General features: G+C 45.3%; 1 protein-coding gene across 3 annotated transcripts in view; it reads left to right on the forward strand.

Moving 5' to 3' along the window:
• The window catches only part of WWP2 (WW domain containing E3 ubiquitin protein ligase 2), a 146,560-nt gene that overhangs the window by 45,204 nt on the left and 78,580 nt on the right, over positions 1 to 22,776 (forward strand). For 2 of the 3 annotated variants that reach the window (XM_059903720.1, XM_059903721.1), the window contains exons 5-6: positions 14,883 to 15,020; positions 16,841 to 16,937. In XM_059903720.1, coding sequence (XP_059759703.1) covers positions 14,883 to 15,020; positions 16,841 to 16,937 — 235 coding nt within the window. Of the gene's footprint in view, positions 1 to 14,882; positions 15,021 to 16,840; positions 16,938 to 22,776 lie in introns of those variants that run through there. The other variant, XM_059903722.1, reaches the window with a different exon arrangement.

A 22,776-nucleotide genomic window follows, 5' to 3' on the forward strand; every position in this document is an offset into this window, starting at 1 on the left:
TTTAAAGACAGTTTTTTAGAGCAATTTTAGGGTTCACAGCAAAATTGAGAAGGTACATGGAAATTTTTTTATTCAGAGCTAACCCGGTTAATATTTTGTTATATATCAACTCAGCTTTTTGGGGGTATGTCAATCATATATATATTATATATATATTATATATATAATATATATAATATATATATAATATATATATGTATGTGTGAGTGTCTAACTTTTTCTCCAGACTGGGAACTCACTCTACATATTGCTTTATAACTTGCTTTTTTTCCACCCAGTTTTTCTACCTCAATGAAACTAGATCCTTTTAATGGCTACAACAGCATTTTTTTGGTATGAATGCACCATAGTTTAACAGATCTTTTATTGTTGGCCGTTTCTGCGTCTTTACTACTACAAGCAAGACTTTTCAGTAAATTCTTGTAATGATATCTTTGTTCTCCTGTCCTTTTTTTCCCTTAGGGTAGTAAATTCCTAGGCATGCATTGCTGGGTCAAAAGGCAGGCACGCTGCAAGTTTTGTGATATCCGTGGCCTGGGTCTGCTGCAAAGACTGGACCCGTTCACACAACCCACCGTGTGTGTGCACGTGTACTTGTTTCCCTTACCCCCAGTGGCGCTGGGCATTGCTAGTCTTTTAACCTCTGCCAGTCTGTTCGGCCGCGACAGTGATTTCTCTTTGTTATTTTAATTTGCATCTCTTTTCTTTTCTCCTCTCCCTTTCCTTCTTGAGGAACTCCTGGGTAACCTTTTGTCCTTGCTGCCTTGCTGCAAATGCTGTACCAGGTCTCCGGTCACCTCCGTGTGACTCCATCCAGGGTCAGTTCTCATTTCCAACTCACTTGCCTTGCAGACTGGATACAAGGAATCCATCCCTCCTCCTTGACCTACTCTTTTCACTTGGTTTTCAGGACACCACGCCCGGCTGGTGTTCTATCTTTCCAGTCACTCTTTTCCAGTCTCCTTTGCTGGTTTTCTCCTCGCTGGTCCAGAAGCATTGGGATACCCCAAGTTGGCTTAGTCCTGCATCCACTTGTTAATTTATACCTCTTCCTTTCACCATCTCATCCAGCCTCACGGCTTTAAATTTGGTCCGTTCACCTATGACTTGCACCCTGGGCCTTTCTCCAGGCAACCTGAGACCGTGTTTCTAGATGTCTAATCAGCATCCTGGAATTAACATGTTAAAAGCTGAGCTATCAGCTTTCCATCTCAGGCATCTCAGGAGATGGAGATTTGGTGTTGCTCAGGCTGAAAACCTGGGTGTCCTCCTTGACGCCACTCTTTCTGTTACAACACACGCTCGGTCCATCAACATGTCCTGCCCTCATTACCTTCAAGATACCTTCGAGGAACTGACTGTTTCTCACCCTGACAGCTGCCGTCACCCATGTCCACCTCACCACCACTTCTCGACTCAGGAGGCAAAGGCCTCCTAACTGGTCTCCCGGCATCATCTGCCTTTGTCTCCCTACACTTCATTTTTGAGCCCAGCAGCCAGAATGATCCAACCCATAAGTCAAATCACATCACTCCTCCAGTGGTTGCCTTTCTCACTAAAAGTAAAAACTGAAGTCCTTCCCAAACGGCCGAAAAAGCCTTCCCTGATCTTTCTGTCACCTCTCTGTTACCCCATCTCAATCATTCCACCCTCACCAAACCGCCTTCTGCCCACAGGCCTGTGCGCTCTTCCTCCAGCCCACGGCCGCTCTTGCCTCAGGGCCTTTGCACCGCCCTGACCTTCTTCCCAAAATATTTCCTCCTTGTGTGTCCTCCTGCCTTTCTCCCTCACCCGCTTCCAGCCCACTCAGATGTCACCTCAGTGAGGGCTTCCCTGATCAATTCAGTGATTGTTTTTTTTTAAATTTTACCAAGGTGTGCAACATCACCGTGAACTTTCCCACCACCTCAGTAAGATCCCTCCTGCTCACTTAGCTCCTGTTGCCACCCCCAGCCCCTGGCAACCACTAAGCTGCTTCCTGTCTCTGTAGATTTGCCTTTTCTGGACACTTTATACAAATGGAATCATACATGTGGCCCTGACCAAACCACCTTAATTTCAGTTCCTCCCTGCACAACATTCCCTATTCCTTTCCCTGCTTTATTTTCTTTTTAGCAGTATCCCCATATAGTATATATATATTTTGTTTATTTATCTGACTTATAGGCCTCTACAACTAGAATGTGAGCTCCATGGGGGCAGGCATTGTTTGGTTTTTGTTAACTCTTGTACATCTCCTCACTCCTGTGCCCAGAACACAAAGAAGATACTAATAATATAATATAATATAATATAATATAATATAATATAATATAATATATAGCATAACATAATATATTATACAATGTGATATAATAATATGATATTAGTATATATATAATATACATATTTAATTCGATTAGTGAGGATGAACATCTTTTTATGTGACTGTGGTTTTTGTGGCCAGTGTCGTGGCTGACCGCTGAGGCAGAGGTAGGACCAGGGTAGTGCTGGGTGCCCTCTCTGGGGAGGCATCAGGCAGAATCCGTCCCCAGCCTCCAAATGCAAGCCTTTGTTTCATTTTACCTCCATCCAGTTGCAGTTGTATCAGTGACTACTGTTTCCTTGATTGGCACCAGATGCCAGGCATTGGGATTTAAAACCATCTTTAATAGTCTCTGAAAAGCTCCCTGTGTGTTGCTTTCCATCATTGTGCACCTCAGGCAGATACGGCCAAGCCAGAACCTCAAGGAATTTCTGAAGAAGCCAACAGCCACCCCCTCCCCTGACCCCAGACCCCCAGCTTCTCAAAGTTACAGCTGGTCCCAGCTCGCGGCTTTGGTGTCAGTGGAGAGCTGGTCGAAAGAAAAGGTCCTTTTAGCCAGCAGTCTCGAAAGTAAACACACAGGCCCCTGCAACGCAGGGTAAAACAGACCTGCTCTCTGTGTCACCGGCTGAGAGGCTGCCTTGTGAAACCTCACCTGAAAAAAGAAGAAAAGCTTTCTGTCAGGAAAGCCATCCCCTGTACGTGACTGCCTCAGTGTGGCCTGGGGTTTAAGGCCGCCTCCAGAGTGTTCTGTAAACTTACTGGCTTTGGAGGGCCGTCAGCCTCGTGGGAATGCCTATTTGAACAAAGAGTGATTCCACCCCTCAAAACACGAACGCCGGCTGAGGCTGTCCCCCTTTTTCTTTTTCTAATGGTATATTGAAAACTTTTGCATTTTAATCCATAGTATTTGATCCGACAGTTTTCCCCTCTTTTCTTTCTTTCTTTCTTTTTTTTTTCTTTTTAGACTTATGAATTTGTCAGTGTTGGATCAGGGTTTTGTGTGACAGGAAATGTCCTTCTTTTCTATCGGGCATTTTCTTAGGGTTGTGAGAGGGGCCTGCGGTGGGGTCGGGGGTGGGGGCAGGGTGGGTGTGAAGTTTATTTACCAGCATTTGCACAGTAAATCCCTTTGAGCACTGGGCTAGATGCCGGAGATGCAGCCGTGAACTAAGGCAGACAGTCTCGGAATTTAGGATCTAGAGAGGAAAGCGGACAGACGTTGGACAGATAACTGGTGCAGACTGTTCCAGTTGTGACAGATACGATGGAGGAAAGTGCAGGGTGCTCTGGGAGTATATCATTCAGGACTTAACCTAGACTGGGGTCAGGGGGTGTCAAGGAAGGCTTCCCCGAGGAAGTGACACCAGGACTGCAGAAGGATGACAAGCGATTGTCCAGGCCAACAAGGAGAAAAGCATTCCAGGCTGAAGGAAGCTTGGAGGCAGGAAAAAGCTTAGTTCAGTCAAGTTACACAGAGAAGGCCGCCGGGACCGGCCAGGCCTGGGCAGACAGCTGCTCAAGATTATGACCAAAAACGGCAGGGAGGAGGCGCCCAAGCAGCACTGTCCAGTAGAAATGTGATGTGAGCCACAGACACAATTTAAAGTTTTCTAGTAGCCACATTAGAGAAAGTAAAAACAGAAATAAACGGGAAATTCGTTTTAGTGATCTATTTTCTTTAGTCCAATATATACCAAATGTTATCATTTTAACATATGAGATCTAGTGTGTCATTTACACTCCCAGCACATCTCAGTCTGGAGATAGGAAAATGAGACTGTTGCCTGGATATGAGCAGTTTCCTTCCGCTTGCCAGAAAAAAAACCAACCCTGAAGCATTGCATGTGATGACGGGGCCTCTTCCTTGTGCCAGTTCCCTGAGACTGGCTCCCGCCTGCCTGCCCGTCCAGTCTCCCAGGTTCTTCAGGGGAGACACCGCGGCTGCTGGGGTCATACGAAGATCAGACCTCGTTTTAGCTCATCGGAGTACATGATTTCCTCTTTTCCTTCGGTCTTCTGGGATTCTAGGAGCATTTTTCTTAGAGCAGGAGACCTACTCTTGTAGGAGAGTGGTGAGTTGGGAGGGAAAGCGATCCTGGATCAGAGTAAGAGTGCCACAGTTACACGCGTGGTGCGGTCAGTGCCACGGTCAGGTACAGAGCGGAGATTTTCACCTTGGCGTCAGGCCCGGCCTGGGGGATGCTGTTTATTATGTACAGGACAGCAAGGCACACAGTTCTCAGAATATGATGTCTGTGTCTTCCCTCCCTCCCGCTCTTAATTAACTGATTCATGTTTATTTCCACGTGTATTACATGAATTCATTCTTTTGGAGTCGGGGACATTGTGGTAAAGGCTGAATTCCCTTAGAACGTGCTGCTCCCTCAATCCTAAAACCCTCCTCAACAGATAGATTGCTTCTGGATATATTTTTAAAGATTCTTAGGATACTTTACAAGTCAAAGGGCACAACTTGTGGGCCCAGGGTGAATTCACTTTTGCATGTGTAGTTTATACGTGTGTTTTTGTGCTGGTGTTTGCAAGTCTGATGACTTCATACAAAGTTGACGACAGTGACCTATGTCATGGGGAAACGGTTTGGAATGTGTGTGCTTATTACATCATATTTTGAATTTCTTTTTTTCATATTTTGAATTTCTGCTTGAATTTTTTATAATAAGCATTTTGTTTAAAAAATTGTAAGTTAATGTTATTTATTGTGGAGCAAATATTATATAGCATAAATGGGGAAATTTTTAAACTTTTTATTATAGAAAGTTTCAAAGATAAATAAAAGTAGAGAGAATCATATAATGACTGAATCATCCTGTATCCATTACCCACTTTGAACAATGAGGACCACGTGTCCAGTTGTCTTTCATCTCTAGCCCCCACTTTTTGGGGATGTATTTGAAAGCAAATCTTAGGTATCATGTCATTTCATTTGTAAACACTTCTGTATACATGTGTAACTGATATTGGAAATTGAGAAAAAATACATATTCACTGTGCAGATAATGGAAATTTAAAAAGTGAAACCTTTATTTCATAATCTGACTCTTCAAACACAACTTATTTTCTCTGCCTCATTTATTTCTTTGCCCCTTTACATACTTATTTTTACAGGGTTTTAATAATAGGGTGCTTTTTATAACTTCATGTTCTTGTTTTTTTTAGAATTAACATTGTAGTGTAAATGATATTCCACGTTGTTCACTCTTCATAATCATTAATCCAAATCTTAATTGTGGCATAATATTTCACTCATTTGAAATTTGTAATTTTTCAAAAGCCATTTTTTAAAAGGGGGAATTTTTTTTTTTATTGCGAAGTGATTACCACAATAAGTTTAGTTAACCTTCATCATCTCAGATAGATACAAAAAGAATAAAGGAAAAAAATGTTTTTTTTTTCTTCTGATGAGAACTTTTATTTTATTTTATTTTATTTTTTATTTTTTTTTTAAACATCTTTATTGAAGTATAATTGCCTTACAATAGTGTGTTAGCTTCTGCTTTATAACAAAGTGAATCAGTTATACATATACAATATGCTGATGAGAACTTTTAGGATTTCCTGTCTTTGCATCTTTCCAGTAGATCATACAGCAGTGTTAACTGTAGTCACCACGCTGCCCATCACATCCTTGGTCCTTATTTATCTTACAACTGGAAGTTTGTGCTTTTTGACTACCTTCATCCAATTCCTCCACTCTGCTGATTTGTTTAAAAGCAGAACCTTAACCATGAAAGCGCTCTTCTAGCTGGGCTCCTGGATTTCGCTATTCCGAGACCTATTCCGAGACCGTTGAAAAGGAGGTTTGTTCATTGAAAGCCTTTCTCTGCTGTGTTTACAAACACGTCCTCAATTCTGTGTAACGGGGAGAGGTGGTATAGTCACCGAGGTTCCCTGAGGGCGCAGAGAATGGATAAGCTGCTCAGATGGGCCTAGTCTAGGAATCCTCTGAATTAATGGGTGATGAGGACCACCCCCACCTTGGGATAGAGGAGCTCTAATGACAAGGCCACAGTAATTAATGTGAACTGACAGTTTATCCTCAAGATGCAACTTTCCCAGATCTGTATTTATTTCCTCTAAATCACTTTAAAAATAGCCTATAGCTTTACAGACAGTGAGATTCACCAAGACAGATGAGGCTTTTTTTCGTTTCCTATGTGAAGGGGACCCTCACTTGATTCAAGAGGGACTCTTTGTCTATAATATACCTTATTAGATAGATGACTCAGGTGAATAGCCAGTTCTGAAGTGTCTATGTCAGTGCATTTTTTTTTTTTTTTTTTGTAAATGAAGAAAAGCATGTGTAGCTGCAGGGGTTTGGACTGTAGAACACTGGGACCCTGAATCAAGAGAAATAAGGACGATCATGACTGACGAATCTGTCATGTACTGACACGAGGATGCATGTGCCTAATCTCTCCTCCATCATTCTTGTGGTTGGAGGCAAGCCGTCCCTCTTCCTCCCACGTGAAGGGCAGGCTCTCCATCCATGCTTTGGCGCCCACCCTTTCCTGCCTTCTCCTTTCTGACTTTCCTCCTGCCTCTCTGACTGGTCTTCTTCCCCAACCTGCTTCACCCCGCAACGTGCTAGCTCTTTGCCTCAAACTTCAGATCACAGTTGAGCTTTCAGTTCCTCAGGAAACTTTTCCTGATGCCCTGACCAGACCAAATGTCCAGCACTGATGGGACCGTAAGGTCTCTTGCATGAAATCTGTTTCACAGTTGCAACTTTACATTTCTTTGTGACATTATTTAGTTACTTCTGTTTCTCCCACTGACTTGTGGGGTTCCTAAAAGCAGAGACTATGTCTATTTTCCTTCTTCATTATAACCCATCTTCTAGCACAGTGTGAGGCACATAAGGGATGCCCAGAAAATGCTTCTTGAATGAATGCACAAGAAAAAAAGGAGAAAAATAAAAGTTTACAAACTGGCTTTGTAAAATGAAGCTCTTTTCATTTTTAGAGGAGTTAATGCAACCCTCAGTCAAACAAGACTTTAAACTTTTATTTATTTATTTATTTTTGGCTGTGTTGGGTCTTTGTTGCTGCACGCGAGCTTTCTCTAGTTGTGGCGAGCGGGGGCTACTCTTTGTTGTGGTGTGCGGCTTCTCATTGCGGTGGCTTCTCTTGTTGCGGAGCACAGGCTCTAGGCGCGCGGGCTTCAGTAGTTGCAGTGCCCGGGCTCAGTAGTAGTGGCACGCGGGCTCTAGAGCATAGACTCAGTAGTTGTGGCGCATGGGCTTAGTTGCTCCGCGGCATGTGGGATCTTCCCGGACCAGGGCTTGAACCCGTGTCCCCTGCTTTGGCAGGTGGATTCTTAACCACTGCACCACCAGGGAAGCCCCAGCCAAGACTTTAATTTGGAGTTGATTCCCAGCAGCAGCCTACAGAAGAAGCTTCAAGGCCAAGGTAGACGCTTCCTTACACCATGTGTTCTGGGAAGACTCTGCCAAGGCTTGAGTGATGGGGGCCGAGGGAAGGTGGGTGAAGCAGAGTCAACCTTGGTACCCCAACAAGAATTCCAGTGTCTACAACCTGCTTCTAGCTTGGTAGAAGAGGCTTTCTCTTGTTAGGCTCTGGCTAAGGTTGGAAGCCAAAGAGACATCGTAACAGTAAATCCTGGAAGCCTGTGGCTTTCTTTACTGCGAAGGGAACGTGAAAGAGTGTTCTCTTTAAACCTGGGGTAGCCTCCAGCCTGTGTGTGTCTGCGTTAACGGGGAGCCAGGGAAGGGAAAGGAGACTGTTTACTCTCTGCCCTTCTGGAATTTCCTCCGGTTCCGTTCCTCTGTGCACCAGTGTTTCACAGCTACGTGTAGAATGAACACTGACCTGTTAATGAATGCCCTGTTTATTTTCACTTTCTTTTGATGGGCCTATGGGATTGAGGGCAGAAGGAGGCCGGAAGAAGGAGGTTTGTTTGTTCCACTGAACAGCTCTGTTAAGGCCAAATCAATCACATCTTCCTCGGGCTTCTGAGACTTTTGGCCCGAGAGCACTTGGTCTCCCTTAAAAGTATCCTACTTTGTGTCCTGTTTTGTTTTTCTCAAATTTCCAGGTAAATCCTTACATTTGTATTCTGAGTTAGGAAGAAAATTTTTTTTTCTCTTAAAAGATATAAGCGTATACATGCACGTACATTTTGGTGGTGTGAGAGCGGGGAAGGACAGTGATGACAGAAGATTCTAAAGCAGAAAGTTCCTTCATACACTGCAGTGAAACTGTCCAGGCAGGGCTTCTGGACTTAACTGAATTGCATTATAGGGGCACAGTTTGGCAGTTCTGGTTTATGTAGTTTTTTTCTTCTGTCGGAATGAGGAAGGCAGCTTCCATGCCCTATTTATCTATACTTATTGGTACCATATGCAAACAACATATTAAAAAGTCCACGTCAGGAAAGGGAAAAAGTAAGTCTTAGAAAAATATTACTCATCCCTGTTGCACGTAACAACTCTTCCCAATAGGAAATTATTAACTGAAGCCACTTGCAAATCTGAGGCTTTGAAGTAAGGGAAAATAACCGTCGGAGCTACTCCCTAAGCAGCTGGATTGTATATTTTCTACCTTTTCATATTTCAAAATGTGTATGTAACATTGAATTTGTGTAAGTTTTTTAGTTTACAGTCACTGCTTGTTCTTTAGGTATGCTGGCTTGAAAAAGAAAAGCTATTATGGAAAATGTCAAAATACACAAAAGTAGAAAGAATAGTCCATGAACCCCTATGTGCCCATCACTCAGATCCACAGCGGGCTACAGGTGGCCATTCCCACCCCATCCTCCATGGGGTTATTTTCACATAAATCTCAGACACGTTTCATTTACAAATATTTCAGTATGGATCTCTTAAAGATAAGGGCTCTTAAAAACCATAAGCATGATACCAGCGTCATACCTGAGAAGCTTAATGGTAATTATTTAATCTCATCAAATATTCAGAGAGTTTTTAACGTTTCCCCAGCTGTCTTCAAAATTATTTTCCCCCCACCATTGGTTTGTTTGAATCAGGATCCAAACAGGATTGATAAGTCTCTTAAGTCCCTCCCCCTCCCCCTGCAACCAGGGATGGAACCCGGGCCCTTGGCAGTGAAAGCTCGGAATCCTAACCACTGGACTGCCAGGGAATTTCTTCTTAAGTCTCTTTTAACCAATATGTTCTCCTTCCTCTTTTTATCTCTTACAATTCATTGTTGAAGAAACTGGACAGTTTGTCCTGTAGTTTCCCACATATTGGGTTTTGCTGTTTGTGTCCCTGAAATGTGTTTTAACATGTTCCTCTGTCCCTCTGTGTTTCTTGTAATCTCATACCTGTTGAGATCTAGATCTAGAGACTTGATCTGATCCAGGTTCTTATCTTTTTCTTTTTAATGAGGTGGTGTGTATTTCCACGAGGAAGCACGCTATGTCTTCTTGTCTCTTCTGGTGTGCCGGCTTTTAAAGGGATCTCCTGGCACAGTCCTTGAGGATTTTCCTAATTCTTTTCCCCTAGCTTCTAATCTCCAACCCTACCGCTGTATGTTGATCTCCATAAAGTAGCGTAACAAGGTATTGGTAACCAGTGGGTACTTAGAAGAGAAGAAGGACATTTGCTGAAGTTAGCATGAGCTCAGGACTTTGGCTTTTTCGGAGGAACTAAAGTCTCTTGCCATCGGAATATTTTCATTATATACGTTCCACTTGGTCGTAATTGAATCTGACTTCCCCCAGCCATGCTCTACGTTTGTGCTTTTTGCAGCCCCTGCCTATGATTTGCCCAAAGCTTTGATTCCAAGAGCCCGGTGGGCCTGTGGGGACTGACCAGTGTGCTCGGTGGGGAGCCATGGGGCTTTCCTAACACGTGCTGGAAAGGGGGAAAAGGGCGAGTCTCCCTTCTGCTACCCTGCTCCCGGATGACACTGCCATCGCCTGGCCCAAGCCACCAGCTGCTCCCGCCTGGAATACTGCAGTGACTTCCTCCCTGGTCTTGTCTGCTTCATCTCTTGCTCCTCCTGCAGCTGGAGTGACTGTGCTGCAACAGAAGTCACGTCCCTTCCTTGCTCACGAGCCTCCAGCGGCTCCCAGTCTCCCGCCGAGTAAACGCCAGCGACCATGCCAGCGCTCCAAGGCCTTCCTTGTGAGCTTCCAGTTTCCTACCACCCTCATCTCCTGCTCCTCTCTTTCCTCATCCACTCCAGCCACACTGACCTCCCTGCCATTCCTCAGATCTGCCAGGCGTGCCCCCATCTGGGGCCTCTGTGTCTTATTCTCTCTCTGCCTAGAGTATCCTTCCTCCAGATACTTACATGGCTCCCCTGCCTCATCCTTCTCTAAGTCTTTGCTCCGTTGTCACTTTCCTGGTGAGACTTTCTCACCACCCCAGACCCTCCTCCCACCTCTAGCGTTCTTCATCCCTTCCCCTCCTTTCATTTTTTTTTCTACTGCATTTGCCACTAACAGATTATGCAATTTACTTGAAAAACAAAAAACACTGCCTAGTGTCTGTTTGCCCCAACTAGAATATAAACACCCAGGGGCACAGCTTTTTGTCTGTTCTGTGCCTGTTGAATCTCACTGACCAGAAGAGTCTGTGCTCGCTACGCACGTGTGGACTGCATGATTACAGATGGGGCAGGGCCGGATGAGGTGGAGGGAGGTTGGTGAGCCTCCTACGCTCAACCTGGTTCTAGTTCTGGAACTTGACTTACTACACCCATGTTTTCATCAGCTTCTTGATTTTTGAGCAGTGCCTGAAAAGGCGGGGGAAGACCTGGTGCAAGAGAAAGGCCCTTTGTAGAGTTGATGGCGTAGCTGCAGTGAAACCCGAGGGCCCCAGAGGAGAGGTGGCTAATGCTGCTATTTATAGCTCAGATTCCAGTATATGTTTTCCAGCCACACTTGCTCCTTTCAGCCTCCCCTGTATGCTCAAGTCTGTCACTCAATTAGCTAATGGTTTCTTTAGTCCCATTATGCACTGTAGTGCTCCCCTGGCTCAGGTGTGTTCTTTTTGTTTTTGTTTTTTAAGAGAATAATAGAGTGTTCTATTCTCAGAGGTTTAATTCTTTAATAGCCTTGCCAATTAAAAAAAAAAAAACAACCCTTTCCCAATGTTTTATCATGCAATTTTCCAACATACAAAAGAGTCGAAAGAATAACACAATGAATGCCCAAATGCCCTTCACCTTCACCGAGAGCCAACACTTCTTAAGATTTTGCTGCATTTGTTTTACCTGTATGTGTGAGCCTGTGTGTGTGTGTGTGTGTTTTTTCCTGAACCATTTGAAGGTAAACTGCAGACATCATGACACGTCGCTCCTGAAAACTTCAGCCTATTCTCCTACAAAACAGTTTGAGAATAAGTGCAGGTATCATTATAATATACTCTTGGATCTCCCGAGAATGAGACCATTCCTAAATACAGCCACAGTACCATTACTGAACCTAAGAAAATCAACAGTAATTTCAGACATCATTCACTATCCAGTCTGGATGCAAATTTCTCCAATCGTCCCAAGAATGTATTTTTCAAACCAAGGTTTCGTCAAAATTCACACAAGGCATTTGGTACTTATGTTCCTTTAAATCTAGAAGAGTCTTCTTCCTGCCTGGCCCCGCTCCCCTTTTAAATTTATTTAATGACACTGACTTTTCGAGGAGTCTGTGATGGTTACCGTATGGATGTCCCATATTCTGGGTTGGTCTGATTGCTTCCTTGTGGTATCACTGAATTTATTCCTCTATCCCCTTATTTCATGTAAACTGGGAAGGAGGTTTAGAGGCTTGATTGGATTCAGGTTAAATGCTTTTGCAAGAAGACTTTAAAAGTGATGTTGTGTACTTCATCCTGTGTCATGTCAGGAAGCATGTGGGTGTTGGGTTGTCTTGTTCTTAGTGATGCTGACTTCGATCACTTGGTTACGATCGAAGTGATGCATAGAGGTCTCTCTGAACTGTTTCTCTTTTAAGTAAATAGAACAGTAGAGGGTTATGTTCTCAAAAGCTTAGTTTAAAGAAAAAAAAAAAAACCTCCCCCGTCACTGGCTCTTTTCGAAGGTCAGATGTGTCTCCAAGAGTTGCCAGGTAACTTCCAAGCCTATATGTATATAATGACTCTGCTGGTAATGATGAGCAGGTAAACCAGACAGAAGAGCTGAGCTGGAGCTTTGAGTTGAGACCACGGAGAGGAAAATGTGGGCTCTGCCCCTGGCTTTGTTGGAGGACCATGGCGGCGTGGCTGTTAGGAGGTTGAAATTAGCAGCGAGAGGCCTTGGGCTCTTCCAGCTTCCTGTTGAACATTATCATTCTTCCAGAAAGGAGGGGAAAGGTACCCACACTCCCTTTGTAAAGTGATGGGCTTTGAGATATCAAGAAGGGAATTAAGGAGCCCTTCTAGAATTCTCATGCCGGCATGTTCCTGAGAGTGGTGTACCGGACACCTTTAGGAAGTGTCCTAGGTACAAGACGAGAGGACCATACGTCCTTGTGATAGGTATGTGGGTGATCTTGGAAGATTTTTTGCTGACCTTGGAGTTTGTTGTCGAAAGCTGAAAAGGGCTTGGAAAGGTCAGGAGAAGAGCAAGTATACAATGAACAAATTAGATTGAGAGAAATCAGGATTTTTCAGCCTAAAAACAGGAGAGTCAACAGGGAGATAATAAAAATGACAGTTTATTGGGAACTTATCAGGTGCTGTTTAATTCATTACATGTGTTCCCTGAACAGTGTGTTCTTACTGCTCCTGTTTTGCAAGGTGGAGAGACCAGCGCTCAAGTTAAGTAATTTGTGTAGTACCGCATAGTACTAGATAGACCTGAGATTTGAATGCAGTCTGTCTGACTGGTACCCGCCCTCGACCTCTGTGCTTTCCTGCCTGCTAGGGACTTATACCCTGGATCTCGGTATGATAGAGTAGGGAGGTGCTCCTTGACTTTAGAAAACTAAATAAATAAGCATTTATTACCTCATAGTTTCGGTGAGTCAGGTTTTGGGAGCGGCTTAGCTGGGCAGTCCGGCCTGGGATCCTCCACGAGGTTGCACTCGATACATTGGCTGGGCCGCAGTCCTCTGAGAGCTAGACCAGGGCTGGAGGATCCATTTCCAAGGTGGCTCATCCGCATGGCGGGCATGTGGTGCTGCTTGAAAGGCCTCAGTTCCTTCCCTCTCTTGGACTTTTGAAGGAGCTAGTTTTCAGATTACAAGTGTTCTTTTATAGAAATATTTGGAACTCACCGAGCCCCTTAGTAAAACTGACTGAAAGCAGACTCAAAAGGATTTGGAGAGATCCATCACACGGAAGAAAGGTTAAGGGGAGGGAGAGATGCTTCAAGAGCTTGAAAACCTGAGGGAGAACTGGTTTCTACCTTATTATAGTAGATCCTTGAATTGATCGAGACTTTTTTTTTTTTTTTTGCTAGGTTCTTAAAGGGCTGTGTCTGTTTCTTGGAGAGATGCAGGGCAGACTTTTTTGGTGAGGGGAGGTTGTCTCATGGAGGTAGTTATTTATACATACCCTGCCTTGTTCTAGAAAACCAGCTTATAATAATACAGTAGCAACTAAGAGAGAAAATGAAGTGGCGGTTTGATGGATAGTGTGGGTGGGGAAGGAGGTTGGAATATGTGGCACTTCCCTGGTCTGGCTTTGTAAGATGTGGGGTGGCATGGAAGGGCTGCATACTCTTTGGAAATCCTCATAAACGCTGCTCTTTCTTGGTAATTATTGAACGGCTCTGAACTGGAGGCTGTGGGTCCTCAGCAGTAACTGGATGGAGGCCATTCGGTGCGGCAGGCTTGGTGGGTGGGGTCAGGGGTGTGCGTGCAGCAGTTTCCAGCCCGCCTAGGGTTTGGTGCTTCTGCCTCGTGCCAGTTAGTTCTGTTTCTTGTTCGCCCACAGGGCTGAATTTGCCTAGTGTTCCAGGGGCTGGGTGACTCTGAGCTGCCTTCTCACCTCACTGGTGGAGCCAGGTGTTGACTAGTCTCTCCTTGTGGGACTTACCCAGGACCGTGTAACTATGGGGCTGACTTGCTTGTACTGAACTTTTGTTGTTTTAAACTTTTTTCCACCTTATTTCAAAGTGAAACATTTTCCGGATTGAAAATTAAAAAACAATTTTTAGCCCAAATAATAAGTCCCTGAAATCCTTTATCTAGAGATGACTCCTGATAACGTTTCCTTAGGGTCTCCTGACCTGTTTCGATTCTTTTTGCCACCCCTCTTCCTATGGGTGGGGGGATGCTATTTGTAAATGCTTTCTTCCTCTGTATGCTGTCAATATCTCTTATTCTTTTCTTACAGTCCTGCAGGTATAAGCAAACAAATAAATAAAGTAGAAATTACCTAGTGAACCTAACGATATAAAATGTTTAGAAAAAAATGAGCACAGCCTTCCCCACCAGCCTGATACAGCGGTGACAATTAGGCATATTCCTTCCCGTTCCTTTTTCCGTGCCACAAGACAAGTTTGAAGATGTAGAAAAAAGTTGCCAGGGAAGCCAGAGTCGGTGAAGTGGGAGCTTATAACTTACAGAATCTGAACTCGGTGTGCATTTGCTTTTGTCCATCCATGTTGCTTTTTGTGTCCAACAGTGGAGAACACACAGCTGACCCTGAACCTGCAGACAGAGAACAAAGGCGGTGTTGTCTCGGGTGGTGAGCTGACAATTTTCCTGGACGGGCCGACTGTTGATCTGGGAAGCGTGCCTAATGGCAGCGCCGTGACGGATGGTGAGTGCCGCCCTGCTCCCCAGGGCTGTGCCTGGATGGGGCAGGGCGGGGCAGGGCGGGGCAGAGGAGGTGCCCAGATCTTGGTTCTCTACCAGGTACCTGGGTTCGGGTACTGCACAGCCAGCCCTGACTCTTCTTAGCATTGTGGATCACAATCAGGACATGATTTTTCAAGGACTGTTTTCTGTTAAAGGACCAAAATAAATACCAAGCCTTTGTAAGCGTGTTGTTGTTTTTGGTTCTAGAGCAGAGAAACACATGTTTTCATCCCACACGGACTTTGTAAAATAAAACATCTTTACTAAATGTTACTTGGGCCCGTTTTTCTTCTTCCCAATCCAGTTAAACTTCCTGGAGAGCTTGAGAGTGTCTTTTATGAGACGGTCTTGGTTGGAAAAGGGGAACTGTGTGTCTCAGAGATTCACACTAGCTGAATACAGGCAAGAAGCGGGGAAATTGGAGAGTGTCTCCTGCTCTGTCCTAAATGTGGGCGGTTTGTTTCTTTTCATCTAGTTTGAAATTAGTCACTTTTGGATCTAGCAGGAAATTACTTCATGAAGTCTGAGGTCCAAAACGGGTTGGCTTTCTCCATAATTTTTCTTGTTAAGCGTGATGTAACTATGGCACCTTCCAGGCCCCAAGCAGGCTTTCTGTAGCTTCAGTGGGTGGGGTTTGAATTCTATCTGAAGGGCATTTGAGTGGAATCTCAGTGATTGGATGGGCCTTGACGTCTGAGAATCCTCCCTCAACTGGCCTGCATGGTGCTTGGGGTACTTTTGGTGCATCTAGAAAAACCTGCATCATTCACTCATTCAGCACATACATCCACAGTTGAGCACCTGGTATGTACTAGCTCTTGGACCGGGTGCTAGCCAGACGGCAGGGGCAAAATTCACACGGTCTCTACTCCCTAGAGCTTGTGATCTACTTGGCAGGGGCAGGGGATGTTAGATATCAAATGAGTAAACACAGAAATAATTATATAACTGTAACTGTGAACAAATCTATGAAGGAAGAGTACTGGGTGGTATGAGATTCCTTTACTTGAGGGGGAATCTCATCTAAATTGGGGGGCCAGGGAAGGTTTCCCTGAGGAAACTGAGTCCTGCTGGAGTATGAGGAGGTTGGACAGGCCAAGGTGGGGGGGTGTGGCGTATAGGGGTGGCTGAGTAAGAGGTGGAGGGGTCTCACATGCAAAGGCTCTGAGGTGGGAGCGAGCGTGGCCTGCAGTGGGTACAGAGGCAGCCAGGGCGGCTAGATCGTGGGGAGCGAGAAGGAGAGGGCTGGGAGGTGAGGCCAGTCAGATCACACAGCCTCGAAGACCTTGGTAAGGATTGTGAACCTCAACCTAAGAAGTAGAAAGCTGTCGAGGGGTTTTTAATCAGGAGAGTGTCATGATTTGATTTGGATCGAATCTGATTTGGCTTTTTAAAAGCCCTCTGGTTGCTGCGATGTGGAGAGATGCCCCAATTCCTTGCCTCCACTTTGCAGGGCCAGCATCTGTCCTCTGTCTCACGGGGTGTGGTTCATTTAACATATAAGGCAACACGCTTGTAAGTGCCTTAGACATTCTTGAAGGTCTTGGGGAAGAAGAGCTGTTTCCCAGGTTTGAGCCCCTCTGTTCCGCAGCCCCGATCAGACCTCACCCAGCCGTCCCTGTCCTTGTCATGCTGGAGGCTGCAGCTTGCTGGACCGTTGGTGTCCCCCTGGGGTGGGTAACTGTAAAACATGCAGTTAGCGCTGTTCCTGTACCCACATCTCAGACAGAGGTGCGAGCTTCTCAACGTGTCTCTCTTTTTTGTGATGGATCCCTTTTCCAGGTTCACAGCCACCTTCGAGAGAATCCAGCGGGACGGCTGTCACTCCAGAGAGCCGGCACCAGCCCCCCAGCACAAACTGCTTTGGTGGGAGATCCCGGTAAGACACCTCCCTCCTTGTGAATGAGGAGGAACCTGGAAGTTGCTTAGAGCTCTTGAAAACATGTTGGGAAACGGTGAGGAACAATTTATGTTAGAAACGGTTGGAAATTTCCAGAAAGCTTATAACTGACTTATAAGACTTACAGGTATGTTAAGATGGCCCAGGGAGGAATACAAAACTCAGGATTCTCGGAAGGGTCAAGGGTGCCTTGAGAAAGGTTGGGACTGACTCAGTTGGTTATTTGGCTGAGAGGAACTGTTGAACAGAGCTTGACGGCTTTTTATGCATCAGGTACGGTAGCCACAGTTATCCTTCCAGGATGCACATAGGAACACTTAGAGCAGTGGTTCCTTGTATGTGAAATTTTCTGTCTGTACATTTCTATTTGCGGGGGTGAGCCATGATTCCCTTTGGAGTGTTAGTTAAGACCTCCTGCACACAGAGTCTGACCTGTATTATACTTGTTATATACATCCCAAATGACTTAATTTTATTTACTGACATTCCCATCTTATACCTGCGTTAATGGTGCAAACTCCTCTCCACGGTCACTGAATTCCCAGGCAGAGGAATAGTTTTAAGTGTATTTGAGAGATGGGGAGGAGGTTGGGAACCTGCTTTTTTTTTTTTTTAAATAAATTTATTTATTTATTTATTTATTTATTTATTTATTTTTGGCTGCGTTGGGTCTTCGTTGCTGTGTGCATGGGCTTTCTCTAGTTGTGGCGAACGGGGGCTACTCTTCGTTGCGGTGCGCAGGCTTCTCATTGCGGTGGCTTCTCTTGTTGCAGAGCACGGGCTCTAGGTGCGCGGGCTTCAGTAGTTGTGGCACACTGACTCAGTAGTGTTGTGGCTCGCGGGCTCTAGAGCGCAGGCTCAGTAGTTGTGGCGCATGGGCTTAGTTGCTCCGCGGCATGTGGGATCTTCCCGGACCAGGGCTCGAACCCGTGTCCCCTGCATTGACAGGCAGATTCTTAACCACTGCACCACCAGGGAAGTCCCGGGAACCTGTTTTATTGTTTATTACAATGTACAAAATCCCCAGACATTTTAAGGAAATTTTAAGGAAAAGAATCATACGGAATGTAGTTTGTATCTGCAGAGAGTAGGCGAATAACTGGTAAAAATCCTCCCAAACAAACCCCGGGCAGTGGGGGAATAATGCTTTAAGAAACAAAGCATATTTTAGCCAATACCCACAGCATCTGGAAAGATCCCTCTGAGGACAGCCTTCAGCCTCTCTGGATTTGGTTGTTTTGAGGGTTTGTGAGGTCTTGATGCTTGGCAGGCGTCAGGAACAAGAGAGGGTTGGATGTTTGGATCTTTTGTCTATAGCATCATTAGAAGCAGAGGTGCTATTTGTCTGTCGTCTTTTCTCCAAGCCTCTGCAAAGGTCTTAATTACCTCATACCATGAAGACTAGTCATCTAGTGAGTCACAGAGAAGAGTGATTTGAAGGTTGAGATAAGTAGTTGACTCTCACAGGGTAAGGACCAACGATATAACTGGCAAATCTTATATCAGCAAAGGCATGATTGGCACCCAGAGCTAGAGAAAAGAAAATCTCTTCAATGGTGAGTAGCTGGTGGAGAGGAACACCTCAGACATTCACTCTGAGAATGATGCCTTCTTAGCTCTGGTGTTAGTAACTACCATCTTGGTCTTTTAGCTGACTTGGAAAATTGGTGTCAAACACAACTGATGTCACTTAATTTGGGGCTGGAGGGCAGTGTTCAGCTCTTAACGTTTGGACTTAAGTTCTTGACCTATTTGTTGCTCTCTGAAGTTCTCTAGTTGATAGACCTTGAACTTTACATGTCTGGATAGCCCTTCTTTGCTGATGTTTGTGTTGAGGATTCTTGAGTGTTACAGCAGCAGGCAGACTTCAACAGAAAATCGGGCGCATTTTTGCCCATAACACGTGGCGGACGTTCAATGCTAGTTAATTGTTAGCGGGCAGATTGCCTTCTAGGTAGCTGAAGCCGTGTGGGAGTCCTCCTCCGCCTGCCCAGCTACTGCAGCATTTTCCATGCATGGCCTCTGAATTTTCACAGGCCTCTGCCATCTAAGTATTTATTGTGTGTTCGCATGGAACCTGCTGCCATTCAGCAGCAAACACTTTTGGATGTATGGCCCAAAGGCAGTCTCTCCTGCATCCTTAAGAACCCCCTTTCCCCATTGCTGCCGCATTTACGAAGGTCACCGTGCACACAGGGGGTAGCAGAGTAGTCTGCTGGATGAGTGTGAGGCTCTGGAATCAGATGTAGATTGAATCCCGGCCTGTCATTTACTTGCTATACAATATTGGACAAGTCACTGAAATGCTCAGCCTCTAATTTTTTTCAAGCGGGAAATGGGGACATCGCCTGCCTCACAGGGTCATTGTAGGAATTAACTGAGATGAGTTCTGTCAGTCTGAGGGCCTTGCACACTGGGAGTGCTCAGTGAAGGTGGCCGGGAGTTGCATCTGGAGACTGTCTTTTGCGCCCCACATCCCCACACCCAAACCTGGGAAACACGGCATTACTGAAGCATTCCCGTCCAGGAGACTGTAGTTAGGAGGGTGGTGAATCTAACCTTCAGGATTCAAGGACAGTCCTCCACTGTCCTTGGTTTCCTGTGGCAGAGAGAATGACGGGCTTCTGCTTGCCGCCTCCCAGACTAAATATTTAGCTTTCGCCGTCTGAATGGTAGGTTTTTCTTGGACTTCGGTGCTATTCTCCATGATCAAAGGTGCTCTGATGTGCCCGTGAAGGTGAAGATTACAATGTGAAAGCAGCCTTTTCCTCTCCTTCCCCTGCTTTATAAAGCCATAGAACTGGAACCGTGTAAGAGTTTTATCTTAAAGGTTCGTCTACCCAAGCTCATCCAGCAAAGCTACCATGTGCTTGCTAAACAAGGCCTCAAAGCTCCGTCTCTTACTGGGATCTTTCTCACTATTTAGGGATCATCAGGTGAAACATCTCTAGTTGTTTTGCCATCTGAGCTGCCACATGGAAGCCAGCATGGGATCGCCACCCATGGCATAAATTTATTAGCAGACAGACCACGTTAGTATACAGTCGGTGGGTCTGGCTGAGTAAAGAAAGAGTTAATATCGTACATCGTTGTTTAGTCCTACACTGAAATGCTGTCCCATAACAAAAATGGAGGAAAGATAGTTGCATCATTGTGGTAGAATCTCAGAAACATAATGTTGAACAAGAGCAGCAGATCACAGAAAAAATATATAGTATGATGTCATTTATGTAAAGTTCAAAAATGTAAATTGAAACCATGTATTTTTTATGGATACCTTCATAGGTGGTAAAACTATAAAAATTGGAAGGGAATGCTAATTAACCCTGAATTCAGGGTGATGGTTGTCACTGGTGGGTTTAATGAGGAAAAAGCACAGTGAAAGCTTCTGGGTATGGGGGATGCTATTTCTTGGTCTTGGGTGTTCATTTTATTATTCTTTTTTCAACTGACTATATATTTAATATATTCTTTGGTTTACACTGTATATTTCATAATACAAAAACTGTCATCCACCAACCTAGGTAAACTGTATAGTGATGGTGTTAGGTTGGAGAAATTGTTGTGTGCCATTGAGGTAGACAGATTTCAGAACTTAGGGGTTTTCCAGGCTCGATAATGACCACTCATTTCTCTTCTGCCCAGTTTATCTTTATAGCAGTGGAGCCAGTGATTCTAAGGCGATGCTTCACGTTGGCCTTGTCGACTGTGCTCCTGTTACTTAGAAATCTCAGGTGGGAGAATTTAGTTTGGGCCTTGGGAAAGGGTTCCAGATGAAAGCTGGTCACTGCCAGATCACGTGTCAGAACAGCACTAATCTTGGGGGCCCAGGAGGGCCGGCCTGATACCCTTTGCTGTTTGGAGCAGGGACCGTTACGTGGTGTACCCAGGGCTCCGTCTGTGAGTGTGCCGTCCTGCCCTGCGTCCTCAGCCAGCGTTCCTTATTCCAGCGTGTTATGGAGCCCCCTGGGAGAGTGTGTGCTAGTTGGCACGGGGAGGGCCTACCACACCCTTTAATCATCCCCCAGTGTTTATTTTATTTTGCTGGAATGAGGGCCAGCTTGGGAACCGTGCCTACGTCAATGCAGGCTTTGCCGTTCTCATGTGTGCCCGGTGTCGTGCACACATCGCCTTGCACGAGGCCTGCCAGAAGCATGGCGTCTGCTCTCCACAGTGAGCGCGTAGCCTTCGTGGCATACACGATGTATATGAAAGGGCGCGCGTCACGGGAAGCTCAGAGAGAGGAGAGATGAGCGTGTGGAGAGGGAGAGACTGAGGCGAGGGTGGGCGTGGGTTTGCAGAGAGACCCTTGTCCACTGTCCGAAGGTTCAGTGCAGTGTCGTAGGGGCTGACACGTGAGGGTGCTAACTAGTGAACTAGAGAGGCTAGTGCTGTGGTGGACGTGGAGGGGGAAAGAACCCAGCAAGGGGATCCACCCTGGTACCGGCAGCTCTCTTCAGAGCTACCGTTAGGTTAGAAAAGCCAGGACATTGGAGTCCCTCTGTGGTTTGCCGATTCTTCATCACCTGTGATTTTTTCCCCCCTCCCCAGCTATTACATGAAAACAGGGGGTTAAGGTGATGTCACCCAATGGGTGAAACCATAGGACTGCCCGCGAGCACCGCTGCTGCTCCAAGCATAGCCTTAAGATTTCTTCTGACTTGAGTAACTAGCTCCTCCACCTAGAATCCCTGTAGATTTTCCATCGTCATACAGGGAAATGGTACCAACAAATGGAAGAATGCATTGAATTTGCTTTTAGGTTCCTAAAGTTTTTCATTAATAGGTCTGAAAACTGTGAAAGGGATCTTGGTTAAGAATCTAGACATAGGGGCTTAAATAATTAATTTTTCTTTATTATGTATTATGTACATATTTACTGTAAGAGTATATGTGAATGCGTGAGTGTGTGCATGTGTTTGGTGTGAAGGGCTGCAGGCCTCCGTCCTCCATCAACTGTCACTACTGGGCAGTGTTGGTTGGAATCTAGATTTTAACAAGCTCCCACACGATTCTTTTACATGTGAAAGTTCAGACCCTCCTGTAATAAGTTTTCATCCAGCCTCCTTTCCTCTCTCCCTTTTTATCCTGCTTTGATGAAAACATATCAGATTTATTGACTCCCTTGCCTTGGCATCAGTGACCTCTGGAGATGTAAAAGAGCTGTAATCTCGGCGGCATAGAAAGGCGCAAGGTCTCTGGTGAGCTCTAAATAGCTCATCAGCTGTGTCTGCAGACAGCCTAGCCCAGAAAGGAAAGAAAAATAAACTTAACGGGGCCTGAAACTGCTGGGAACACTGCTGGGAGTCCTGGGAGTGCCAGCGGGGACTGGGAAGCAAAGCTAATGGGGTAACGAGGGGTGGATAGGAACTGAGCCTTCCGGCACTCTCTGTCATTGTTGGCCACTGTCACCTGACCTTCCACTGAGATGACTAAAGGCTACTTGATTCGGAACTGTAGTCATGTGGCGATGTCACCCTGTCAGCATGACACTGAACCCAGCATCTTTACAGTTCAGGCCTCCCACACAATAGCTTTTACTTAAAATCTAGCTGTAGCCTCACTACGATTGCTGGGGACGAGAAAGGAGTAAGAAAAGGAATACGTGTACTTCATTTACTCGTGCATTGATAACGAAGATCCGGTCCCTGCACACAAGGAGCTTTCAGGGCTGTCTTCTGAGCAGGTGGTGTATAAGGAATAGGATTGAGACTGTGGACGGGAGCCCCACTGCGTTCTCAAAGGCAGACGTCGAAAAGTCATCCTGGAGATTAATTACACATTCATTTATACATTAACTTACTAATTCTGCGCTAAT

This window comes from Balaenoptera ricei, chromosome 19, assembly GCF_028023285.1.
Source record: "Balaenoptera ricei isolate mBalRic1 chromosome 19, mBalRic1.hap2, whole genome shotgun sequence".
Lineage (NCBI taxonomy): Eukaryota > Metazoa > Chordata > Mammalia > Artiodactyla > Balaenopteridae > Balaenoptera > Balaenoptera ricei.